Source organism: Crocodylus siamensis, chromosome 4 (assembly GCF_052110815.1).
Source record: "Crocodylus siamensis isolate JL-2025a chromosome 4, ASM5211081v1, whole genome shotgun sequence".
NCBI lineage: Eukaryota > Metazoa > Chordata > Crocodylia > Crocodylidae > Crocodylus > Crocodylus siamensis.
In genome coordinates, this window is record NC_143398.1 from 142,220,001 (window position 1) to 142,232,580 (window position 12,580).

General features: G+C 51.3%; 1 protein-coding gene across 1 annotated transcript; it reads right to left on the reverse strand.

Annotated features, from left to right (window-relative positions):
* Window positions 1-35: 35 nt before the first annotated feature.
* M6PR (mannose-6-phosphate receptor, cation dependent) lies at window positions 36-8,713 on the reverse strand. The gene is made up of 7 exons (XM_090043973.1): window positions 8,481-8,713; window positions 6,675-6,848; window positions 5,936-6,102; window positions 5,731-5,840; window positions 3,865-3,995; window positions 2,911-3,037; window positions 36-1,903 (listed from the first exon to the last, which is right to left on the reverse strand). The coding sequence occupies exons 2-7, from the start codon at window positions 6,845-6,847 to the stop codon at window positions 1,781-1,783; spliced, it is 831 nt and encodes a 276-aa protein (XP_089900099.1). The 5' UTR covers window position 6,848; window positions 8,481-8,713; the 3' UTR covers window positions 36-1,780.
* Between the last annotated feature and the right edge of the window lie 3,867 nt (window positions 8,714-12,580).

A 12,580-nucleotide genomic window follows, 5' to 3' on the forward strand; every position in this document is an offset into this window, starting at 1 on the left:
CTTGCTGCTATAATACAAGTGCAGAATTTGAGGGGTTGGGTTTATTTCCATCATTTTATTTAAAGTTTTTGTACAAAAATGTATTTGAATACCACCATGGAAACCAGTAACAGAACAGATTCAGTGACTTCCTATTTTTTCCCCATGTTATGAGATTTAAAGATAACAACAGAAGCCCAAGAGAAAAAGTTTTTCCCACTCCAAGCCCAGCACCAAAGCATTTAATCTTCTGCCCATGCCTTTCTTCCTCCCTCAGAGAGACCAGAGTCTGAGCCTCATCTCACACCCCTACTTCTGTAATCTTCCTTTGTTCACATTACAAAAATATATTTTTCCTTTTGGTCAATCACTTCTGTTCAATACTGAGTAGCTCTGCCCAACAGTCATGCAGTGGACTGGAACTGGCTGGTTGCTTACTGGTAGAGGCTACCATCTTGTATTAGAGACCAAGGTGCTAAGTACCTGCAAGTTTCACTGACTTCTATCCATCATGTCATACCCCTGTAGCTGCTGCTTTTGTAATGGGGGTAGCACCAATGCCATGCAGCTCTGATCTCACCTGTAGTAGGTAGTGAGGCTTTCCAGCACAGCTGAGCAGGGATGCATATGCAACCAGTAGCTTGTGTTGGAAGAGAGTAGGTCCTACATGGCATCCAAAGGGGTGGGAGAGGTGTAGCTAAGCCAGACCCCCAGCCCACCACTTTTTATGCAGCAGCAGCAATCAGCTGCCCTGTTTTCAGTATTTCATGCCATGCTGTTCTCATCCATGTTTCCTTTAAAAAAAATAAGATCTAGACAGTCCCACAGCTAAAAAATAATACCTACTGAAGGCTGTCATGATCTCCATGAGGGCCAGTCAAGATCACAGCTTTATGAACTCCATAGTGGCATGGCCACTCAACACTTCTGCTTAGGCAAAGCTTGTGCTGGAAGCCAAGTCACTATCTAGACTCTCAACTACCCTTGAGGTCAGTGTCATTTTCCAGGCTCCTGCCCAGAAGTACATTTGGCTTCCTTGTGATGAAGGAGGAGGTTGAGAGTCTTCCCCCTTGCCCCTTTTAAATAGGAAGTCACAAAACCATATTGACTCCCGTGACTTGTTGGGTGCAGTCTCCTTAGCAAAACCTATGAGTTTTGGTGACGTCCTTCTGCTGAAGCTGAAAGAAATTAGCGTGCGCTGTTCGATTCAGGCTGCTGCCAGGAAAAGGCAGGTTGCAGGGAGGCTGCTGCCTGCCTCCAGCCTCATGGAGTTGGGCAGAACAGCCCTGCTGGGATGGCGCTGGGGAGAGGGGGAAGGTGGGCAGTGAACAGTTTGTGGGATAGCACAGAAGCAAAGAAAGCAGAAAGTGCATTTAAATGGGGAACAATCCAGTGTCTCACAGATCCAGTAAGCCTGATAGAAAAAGTACAGAAATATTCCCCTCCCCATTCCCAGTTGTTTCAGAAGCCCTCACACACTAGAGACCCCCTCTCCATGCTGACTGGGGGCTCCTTCCTGCCTTGGCAGGTGTGCACAGAACCTTCCAGCTGCTCCTGCCCTGTTAGCTTGTGCAGCAGTGTGCCTCCCAGGCCTGCCCACTGGTACCAGGGCTGCAGGGACAGAGAGGTTCTGTGATGGGCTGGGGTGAAAAAGTGGGGAATCAAAACAGCAGCTGTGGCAAAAGCAAACAGTTCAAAGAAAATCAGATTGTGGTAGAGAAGAGCACAAAAGGAGTGGCCAGTAACACCTGGGAGAGCGAGCGCAGCAAGGAAGGGGGAGAACTCAGTGCCTCAAGTCTGGTCACATTGGTAGCAAGTGGTCATCCCGTTCTTCAGACTCCTCACCCAGTTGGTCATCCCCCACACCACGGTACGCAGCTGGGGCATTTCGAGGCTTGGAGCGGCAGACAAAGTCGCAGCCATCCTGTGAAGACAGGTTATTACATGGAGGTCATATAGCACATCCATTTCATGGGACTGAACAAGCCAGCCTGTTCCCTGCTTCTGGGCTGTGCCCAGCTTTGAAGCCCCTACGCAACTGGAAAGCTCCAGAACTCTTAACTCTGGGCCCATCTACACATGTGCAGTAGTGTAATTCTGGACATAAAAGCAGTGCATAAAAAACATGCTAATACACTAGTACACAGTAGAATAGCTACTGCACATTAAGCATCACCTGAAAAGTATGCACTTGCGCTACTGTGCATTAGTGCAGCCTAACATTCATTTAGTTCCTCACTGGAGATACTAAATTTAATGCACATTAGGAAAAGTACATTGATGCACACGTAGATACACATGCACAGGGGGATCTTTCAGCCCACCTGGCTTGGGGGTGGAACATTGTGGTTCCTTAAGTGCATGCAACAATGCTGCATTAAGATAGGAAGCAGATGATGAATGCTACAGCTAAGGCAGCTGCCAGATAATTTTGAGGCGGCCAGGAGGAATTCTCTACATTGGAACAGCTATGGTTCTATGTTTCACATTTCTCCCTGTGAGAAATGCCATAGGCCCTCAGATGACCCATTTCTGCAGCTGTGGGCTGAAATGACCTGGATCTGGTTCAAGGTGGGCCAGCACTAGGAAACATCCACTGCTACTTCTCTCCCTGCTTCCCAGGCCAGATCTTATAACTGCAGGCTACAGGTTACCAAATGCTACCAAAGGATCATTAGCAAAGCTTCTAATGTGCAAGTCAGTTGCTAGACACCAACACTGAAGAGGAAACCTGGACTAAGGAGAATGTTCCCCAGAACTCATCACCTACTCCCAACCATGCAAGAGTCCACCTTGGGAGGAATCTTATCCCACAAGAGTCATCTTCAGCCTCAAACTTGAGACACATTAGGTCTCAAGACCCCAGGGGCTTCCCCTTCTTCCCTGTTTACAGTTGGGCTGGACTGAGCATCTGTGATAACTTTCACTCACCGCCACCAGGTTGCCCAGATCCTGCCAGAAGGCAAAGTGAGGGAACTGCTCCATGCCCTTTGCTCCCACCACCAGACGCTGGTAGAGGAATCCCCCCACAATGTAGACCGCGATCACTGATGCAAGCCTGGGGAAGAGCATTGAAGATAAAAAAAATGAAGGGGAAACCAATGGGAACCTGGCCCAGCAGTCTTCTGTTAGGCCTTACAGCCAACAGCTCAGCCCCAGTCAGAAGAAAGAGCCCTATGCAGGGGCATAAAACATTCTAGGCAACTGATCTGCCCCAGCTACCCTTTCTTGCAGGGTGGCAAGCAGGTTCTACCATGTAACATCTATAAATGAAACGACTATATGTTCTGGATTGGCCAGAGCTGTCCCAGATTTCAGAAACACAGTCTCAATGTCCCAGCCATTGGAGAAAACTGAAGCAGAAATTTTGGATTGGTGGAAACCCACCTGCACATGCCTAACTCCTGACTAAGAAGCTGGGCAATCTGGGACTTTTGCTTCAACTTCCTCCAGAGAGCCCAATCAACAGGCTGCTCCCTGGTCTGCATTCTGATAGGCTGTAAGCAGAGTGCATTTCCCAGTAGAGCAGGGCGTGGGAGGGAGGTCCATCTATCCTGGAAGCTGCAAGGTTGGGGTGGGGGCTGGTCCATGTGTCCCAGCCTCACCTCTTGAGAGCTGCGCAGAGGGGGGTACACACACCGCCCTGCCCAGCCCTGCTCCATAGTGTCCACCTTCATCCCTCCTAGTCCCAGATTTCCCTCAAGTTATGGTTACTATGGTCACCCTACTTATAAAGCTCTTGCAGAACCACAGGTGAAAGGCCTTATAGCTAGGCAGCAGTGATAGGCCAATGGTCTGTTCTGACAGGGCATTTGTGATGTTCCTAATCATCACCAAAGGCTTGGAACTGGTTCCCTCCAAATGAAAGCCCCAGCAGCAACTCACGTAATGAGCAGAATAGAGCCAATGCTGAGGTGAGAGTCCTCAGGTGGGCAGGCCACGCTGCTGTCCATCTCAAAGAGGTAGAAACATTCCTGCTCCTTGTCCCGCTCCTCCCATGCCATAATGAAGCTGTCCTGCACGTGGTAGAGAAGACCAGTCTAAAGAAATACACCCCTGACCCCTTCCCAATGGTCCCACCCATCCAGCAGAGAGGCACAGAGAACCTATGCCCACCTCCTCAAGGGCTCAAACCACAACTGACCCCAATCTCAGCCCTTCATACTAAAACCAATGTGGTGCCGATCTTCAAGAAAGGGAGGAGAGTGGATCCGGCTAACTACAGGCCCATTAGCCTGACTTCTATCCTGGGGAAGATCTTAGAAAAGTTTATTAAGGAGGCCATCCTTGAGGGACTGGCCCAGGCTAACATTCTAAGGGACAGCCAGCATGGGTTTGTTGCGGGTAGGTCTTGTTTGACCAATCTCATTTCCTTCTATGACCAGGTGACCTATCACCTGGACAAGGGAGAAGAGATTGATGTCATATATCTTGACTTCAAAAAGCTTTTGATCTGGTATCCCATGATCACCTCTTGGCCAAACTGGCCGGTTGTGGCTTTGGCTCTCCACCACGATCCGCTGGCTGGGAAATTGGCTTCGTGGTCGGACCCAGAGGGTTGTGATTGACGGCAGTCACTCATCATGGTGCCCTGTGACCAGTGGGGTCCCTCAAGGCTCTGTCCTGGGACCCATACTGTTCAACATCTTCATTAACGATGTGGACATTGGAGTCAGGAGTGGACTGGCCAAGTTCACCGATGACACCAAACTTTGGGGCAAAGCATCCACGCCAGAAGATAGGCGGGTGATCCAGGCTGACCTGGACAAGCTCAGCAAATGGGCAGACGAGAACCTCATGGTGTTTAACACCGAAAAATGCAAGGTTCTCCACCTTGGGAGGAAAAACCTGCAGCACCCTTATAGGCTCGGCAGTGCTACGTTGGTTAGCACTACAGAAGAAAAAGACTTGGGGGTCATCATTGACCACAAGATGAACATGAGCCTGCAATGCGATGCTGCGGCTAGTAAAGCGACCAAAATGCTGGCGTGCATCCATAGATGCTTCTCGAGCAAATCCCGGGACGTCATTCTCCCCTTGTACTCGGCCTTAGTGAGGCCGCAGCTGGAGTACTGCGTCCAGTTTTGGGCTCCACAATTCAAAAAGGATGTGGAGAAGCTTGAGAGAGTCCAGAGGAGAGCCACGCGCATGATCAGAGGTCAGGAAAACAGATCTTACGATGACAGGCTAAGAGCCATGGGACTCTTTAGCCTGGAAAAGCGCAGGCTCAGGGGTGATCTGATGGCCACCTACAAGTTTATCAGGGGTGACCACCAGGATCTGGGGGAACATCTGTTCACCAGAGCGCCCCAAGGGATGACGAGGTCGAACGGTCACAAACTCCTGCAAGACCGTTTCAGGCTGGACATAAGGAAGAATTTCTTTACTGTCCGAGCCCCCAAGGTCTGGAACAGTCTGCCAGTGGAGGTGGTTCAAGCACCTACATTGAACACCTTCAAGAGTAAATTGGATGCTTATCTTGCTGGGATCCTATGACCCCAGCTGACTTCCTGCCCTTTGGGCAGGGGGCTGGACTCGATGATCTCCCGAGGTCCCTTCCAGCCCTAATGTCTATGAAATCTATGAAAACCCCAAAGTAGCTGGCTGCCTGCTAAGCCAATCAAAAGGTAATACACCCTCTACTGGTGCAGAGACCCATTGCTTAATGGTGAGATCCAAAAAACCCATCCCCAGTGCTCCCTCCGTTTCCCACACACAGCAGCCATTCCCTAGCCCCCAAAGGCCACTCACATTCCGGGCCTTCCGGTTGCATGAGATCATTATCAACGCCTTTCTCTTCTCATAGAGACAGTGAGAACCATAGGAGTCACCTCCCTTGTAAATCAGCAAGATCCAGTCACCTATGAAGAAAAAGAATGGTCAAGCTGCAGGCTGGGGCAAGGGGCTTTAGCAGAGTTAGGCTCAGGGCAGAGTGGGAGCTCAAGGGGATTCTTACTGCCATTGATTATTTGGGTCTCGTTGATTCTCCCGATCACCGTCTTCTTTTGGGTCTTCCCATTGGTCTGCACAACGCCCGATTCGGCCAGAGCGCTGCTGACCTCCCTGCACACCCGGAATTCGTAGGTGTAGTTCTCTGTACCCAAAACCACATCCGTGTGAAACCTGCAGTGGGGGCAGGTGCCAGAGACTCTATTTAATCCCACCCTGGGTCCCATGCTCCCAAGAACTCCTCCACGTTAGAGCCTCTCCCTCAGAGCCAGTCAAACCCTACATGTCAGAGGTCTGGGCCTACCCCGCTCAGAGAGGACACCTCACTCCCCACCCATCCATCAACAGGATCATTGAGAGGGGAAACCCCATTGGCACCACAGCAGGGAGGGCATGGACACAAGCTCCTGCCTGGACATACCTCTCCAGACATGGAGAAAGGCAGTGTCTTGTCACTGCAACCCATTCAGGCCCTCAGAGGGATGGCCAAAACTGCCCAGGAGTGTGCTTGTGAGTACAGACTATACTAGTGGTTCTGTGCTAGGGGCTGCTTCCTGGCAATTAACAGGCTGGGATCCTCCAGGCTCATTTCACCCAAGGTGTCAGGGGCCAAGTGAAGCTAGTACCCTAGAGACACTCCACTCTGCCAACCCCTGCAAGCCAGTCAGCAGCTCTAGAGCTGAAACTGGATTGGACAAGACCCACACCCGGGCCCTACAGCAAGCCAGCAGGTACCTGCACCCTACCTTGCGCCCATCAGGGGCCCCAACTTCTTCAGCAGTTCCTTCTCCGTCTTTGATTCTTTGTCCTTGTCCCCAACCAGATCACAGCTCTTTTCCCCTCCCTGCTCTGCTGCCATAACCATGGTTATAGCCAGCAGGATGAGCAGCACAGCCCCGGCATGGCAAAAAGGTGGCATCCTGCATGCACGCCAGTGCAGGGGCAAATAGAAAGGCCAAGAATTAGCCCTTTACAACACTCCTCCACATCCCAACACAGAGACAGTGCTTAGCTGCTTCCCAGTCCTGACTGAACGGGGGAGCAGGGCCCAGAACACCTTAGAGACCTCAAGAGACATAACTCCCAGCTCCAGCCCAGCCAAACCACCAATGCAACACAAGCTGTGTTAGGCTGAACAGTGTTGGAAATTGGGTTCAGCTTCAGAATGAGTCTTTGCCTGCTGCACCCCTAAGGGGCATCTGTCAGTACACACAACTCTCCTAGCATTCCCATCCACTGTCTCTGCCATACTGGGGTGGGGGGGTAGGAAATGGCAGAGGGAGCAGGAAGGAAACAAGGGTTGAGAGGGGGAGGGTTGGAGTGACTAGAGTTAGGTTTGATCTGTTTCAAGTTCCTTAATCCTAACAATTGTATCATTATTATTGCTACTACTACCACTAGGCTGCCCTTCCCCTACTTCCTTGTGCTGAGAATCTGAAAGCCCTCTACATCAGCCCAGAATAGTCCTGTTTCACTGGTGGGGAAAATGAAGCACAGAAGTATCTGGGTATAAGACTGACTACAGGATCAGTGGCAGAGCTAGTCGTAAAACCCAGAAGCCCTCGTTTCTACCTCAGTCATAAAATCATGCCTTTAATTCAGCTAAGGGAAACAGACACTCATCCTCCCAACTACAACTCCCAGTAAAAGTTCAGACACTTGTAAAAACTAATTTGCAGACACAAAACTTTTTCCACAGAGCAGGCAGGGGCTGGAAACCTATGAGTGTTCTTCCTATGAGTGTTCCCAGTATTCAAAACACTGCTAGGTCTGCTAAAACTTGTGGCTGTCTCTTGGCTGCTTACTGCACTGTGCAGGGCAGGCAAATGAAAGGGAAAGGTAATTGTCATTTTACAGATGGGGAAACTGAGGCACAGGCAGCTTGTGACTTGCCCCCTATCAGGGCACAAGAACAAGAACTCATTCATAGCCTTGTGTTCAGTCCCGTGCTCAGAGCGCCTCTCCCAGCTTTCTGCTGGGCTCCTCTGCAGCTCTTTTGCAACCCGCCTTCATCAGAGTGGAAATGGCACAACAGCACCACTGGTCCACAGCTCTCTGGGATCTTTCACGGCCTGCAGTCTACATGCAAACGGACTGCCCTCCCCTGCTGAAATGAGGCCACCTCACGTGAAGGGCATTAGACAACTGGGCCCCGCTGCCGCGCAGGAACCGCAGCACCAGGCCAGCATTGTCACCTGGCCTGGGGGAGGCCGACCTGCTACTGCTCCTGCAGCAGCTACAGGGGCAGCCTCTCAGCGCGGCCCCGGGGGGAGGGGAGCAGAAGCTGGGGAGCAGAAAGCAGAGCAGAAGAAGAGAACCGGAGCGGCCCAACTCGCCTCCCCCAACCCCTGCCTGAGCCAAGCCGCCCCCACACAGCCTGACGCGCGGCAACCACGCCGGGCAACAGGCAGACCCCCGGCCCCGGCCCCAGCCAGCCCTGGGACCCGACGCCGCAGCAAGGCCCCGGCTGCGGGAGGACGAGGAGGGCGGGACCAGCCACGTGCGGCGACACGAGGAGAAAGAAGCGCCTTCCCAGGCCAGCCCAGACTCACCTGGCCGCTGCCACAGGCCGAGCCCCGGCTCCCAGGGGCGGCACCGGGCCCTGCCCCGGCCGTGCGCTGCGCTCCGCCTCGCAGCCGGCTACTGCCGGCCCGCCATGGGCAGTTGAGGGCGCCCCGGAGGCAAGAACGCGGGGGCAACAGGCCGCTGCCGCCCCACGACCCGGAAGTAGGAAGGCTGAAGGCAAGGGCCGGGAACCGGAGGCAGGCCCCGCCCCCTTGAGATTGCCCCCCCGCATAGGAGGGCAGGCCACACAGCCTTGCCTCGCCCCGTCCTCGTCACTTCCGCCCAAGGAAACTCTGCCAGCCAATGAGCGAGAAGGATCCCAGCCCCCGTTTCACCATCCCCCCACCTCATCCAATGGGCTTTGCGAATTGCCGGGGAATCCCCGCCTCTCATTTTAACCTCAGACCAATGATCAGCCGGGTCTTCAGCATGGGCAGTGTGGCTGCCGAATCAGAGAGCGCTTTTAAGCAGAGCCCCGCCCGCCCGCCCGACTCACCCAATAGCCATGGAGAAGCGCGGGGGAGGCGCAGCCCCCCCTTAGGTTCCTCTGTGCTCAATGGCAGGGGGGGGTCGTTGACTCAACTTGCCCACGCCTGGCGGGGGCGGGTCACAAGACCCTCTGGCGCCACTTCCTTGTCATGGGATTCCCCCTTCCCCCCCTCGCGTCACCCTGCCCACGGGGGGGAGGCGGGGGCATGCTGGGAGTTGTAGCCCGCAGTGCCCTCTTCCCTCCCCCCGGCAGCGGCCCACGCGTGCACATGGTTCCGGCGGGTACGCGGGAAGCAGCTGGAGAACAGGGAGGATCGTCCCCAGCTCAGTGGACAGGTGCCTCCCCTTCTGTTACCAGTTCAGAGCAACTTTGCACCATCCTTAGTGCTGTGCAGGCCTGTTGCAGTACTGGCCCCACTATGGTCCCCCCCCATTCACCTAGTGAAATGTGATTGCACACCTCCCAGGGATAATGTTCCTTGGCACCCTTGACAGGATCTCATGGTACCCTGGCTGACATTGGATTATAGTTGCACCCTTCACACTCTTCAGGGTCTGACGCTGGTCCATAGCCCAGCACCTGGCTTTCAGACTTGGGGCATTATGCTGTAAGGGTACGTAGTCAGCGTGCTGCCCCTTGGTCTCCAGTCAAGAGTATATTCACTCAGCATGGATAGGACCTCATGAATCATTCAGTCCACCCTCCTGCAGAGGTGCAAGTGTCACTATTTGTAAACCAGCCCAGACAGATGACCTTTCAGCGTCATTTGGAAAGCTTCCAGCAAACAAGAATGCACAGCTTCCCCGGGCAACTTGTTAATCATCCTGCTGTTCTTACAGTTCAGACATTTTTCTTCGGATTTGCTTAAAAGCTGCTTTTCTGTAGTTTAAGCCCACTGCCTCATATCCTGTGTCCCCAATTGTGAATTATAACATCCTACATGGCCTGGGAGTGCTGTCCTTGAAGCCCTGCCTCTGCCTTGCTGCTTGCAGCTATGGTCAAGAAAGGAGCACAAGTTAGAGCTTCTTTTTCTAACAGAGAGGGGCAGCTGGTAGAGATGGTCTCTGTCAAGGTGGTCCCTGAGAGAGCACTGGACCTTGCTCTCCCATTTAATCTGAAATTAGCTGGACGCGCTGTAAAAGGTGTCCTTTTGAGGAATGTCAGGGGGGTGGCTGAGACTATGCTGCCTAGATGATGGAGGGTTGGAAAGGAGCTCCAATGGTGGGCAAAGCTCCTGCTGAATTGAACATTTGAATGTAGCTGACGTATTGCTGATGCATGTTAAGGCACCAAGACCTTGCATAGGCACTTTTATTTTTAAATATATAATTATGGCTACATCTACATTCTCTGTGCCAGCAACTTACAGATTTGCCATTCCACTCTCTTCTGTCCCAACTGAGATCTTGGCCCCTTTCTCTTCATGTAATGTATAGCTAACTCATGGAACCCACTTCCACAGGATGCTGCAAAGGCTGGTAATTTAACCATGTTCAAAAGGGGATTGGATAAATTCATGAAATGTAGGTCCTCCAGTGGGTTTTAAACATAGGACTGCAGCTTCAGAACTAGGACTTTCTGGACCTTAGAATGCTGAACGCTGTAGGGGGAAAGGGATGGATCAGTCTAAGCAGGTCCTGGATTCAGGCTCTCTGTATTCACTCCCTGCCCTTGTGAAAGACAAGGTACTGGGCTGGATCTGAATGGACCTTGTCTGATCCACAACAGCATTTCACGCCCTCCCTGATGTTTCCTCTTAGATGCTTTGCCATCATCTTAAGCTTAGTATGGCCAGAACAGCACACTCAGGGCTAAGTTCTGTTTCACTTACACATGCCTATGTGGCACTTAAGCACAGATGACATTTTATTTCTACCTGCAGAGCTGCACATGTCCTGCACTTACTTTGTGAGTGAACTCGAGGCTGTGCTCTCGCTGAGGAAGGCCGGAGGTAGAATAGCGCCACCTGGTTACACACACAACACTAGGTATGCACTGGAGCTTTAGCTGACTTGAAAACACAACTAGTTTGATGCTATGGGGAAGGGCAAAGGCTGGAAACCAAGCTGCCTGCCCCCATTTTGGCAGGGGGCAGGGTGGAGCAGGGAATGATGCCCATCTCAGCAAGCCATACCCCAGCTACCTTGCTTGCCTTCCATCTCTTCTCATTTGGCCTGTGAGCCAGCTTAAAGAGGAGGATTAGCAAGGAACTTCAACAATGCCTATGGTCTAGTGACTGGTAGAGGTTGCTGGAAAGTAGGAAATGCAGCTTCTAAACCCTCTTTGCCTTGTGGGGAGCTCAAATCTGGATTTTGCACTCCCTGAGCTAGTTGCTTGGATTATTGAGCTAAAAGGTAGGAGGGATCTTATCCTCCTCCACTTTATATCAGGCAGCTACACACACATCTGGGTGATCATGTTCCACAGGAGGAAATTAAATTTTAAAAAACATGTATAAGTGCCAAGAATCACATCCAAAATGGCCAAGTCATGTAAACATCACTTATGCACATAGAAGTGAAATAGGATTTGGCCACCAATGTCTTTTTTCCCCCCACAAGTCCTCTCTCTCCGTATTTTTCACTCACTACATCTGCATTGGTGTCCTCCCTTTCACTCAGACTGTTCAACCAGTCTGTTCTCTTTAACCCTCTCTCTACATCCTTATGCTATGATTATATCTAAATCTTGCCAGTTCTTTCTGTAGAATACTTTTAAAGATGCAGCCTTTATCTTCCATCCACCCACATAAAACTCATCATCATTTCACATGGTTAGCACAACTTTCCCCTCTTTGGCACTGGCCACCCACTTCTCATGCCACTTATATTCATTTAAAGCTAACATAACTGGTGATTTTGACTGGGCTCCATGGCTTCTCCCTTCTTTACCACATCAAACAGCTCGGGTTTGTCTTGGGGTTGTTGGTCGTAGCCGTGTTGGTCTAAGGACATAGGCAGACAAGGTTCTTTGGGTAGACATGATGTCTTATTAGACCAACTAAATATTTGGAAAATTTGTTCTTTGCAAGCTTTTGGGTACAAAAGGGTGTTTGTACCTGAAAGCTTGCAAAGAACAATTTTTCCAGCTGTTTAGTTGGTCTAATAAAAGATATCACATTTACTCAAAGAACCTTGTCTGCCTGGTTTGTCTTCACTTCCAAGGACCCTGAAGGCCCATCCTTTTACTTTGCCTGTCCTCTCTTTTGTTTTTGAGAAGCTACACCTGTCTCAACTTTGCTAGCAAACCTAGAATCATAGAAAAGCAAGGCTGGAAGGGACCTCCAGAGATCATGTAATCCAACTCCCTGCCTGAGGCAGGATCATCCCTATCCAAGTCAACCTGTACAGATCCATTGTCTAACCTATTAGCAAAACTACAGAGTCAACCCTGACACAACCACAAGACATAACAGCCTAACGTGTCACAGGTAGAGCAAGGAGAAAACTGTGGCCACTGTCCTGCTGCTGAAGAAGGTGTTAAAATACAATTGAGAGATTCACTACCAGCCTTCACTGTCCTGTCCCTCATGCTGGGAAAGAGTCCCCTTGTAAAAATCTCCAAAGCCTTCTCCTTGTCCTCTGCAATCCCCGCTTA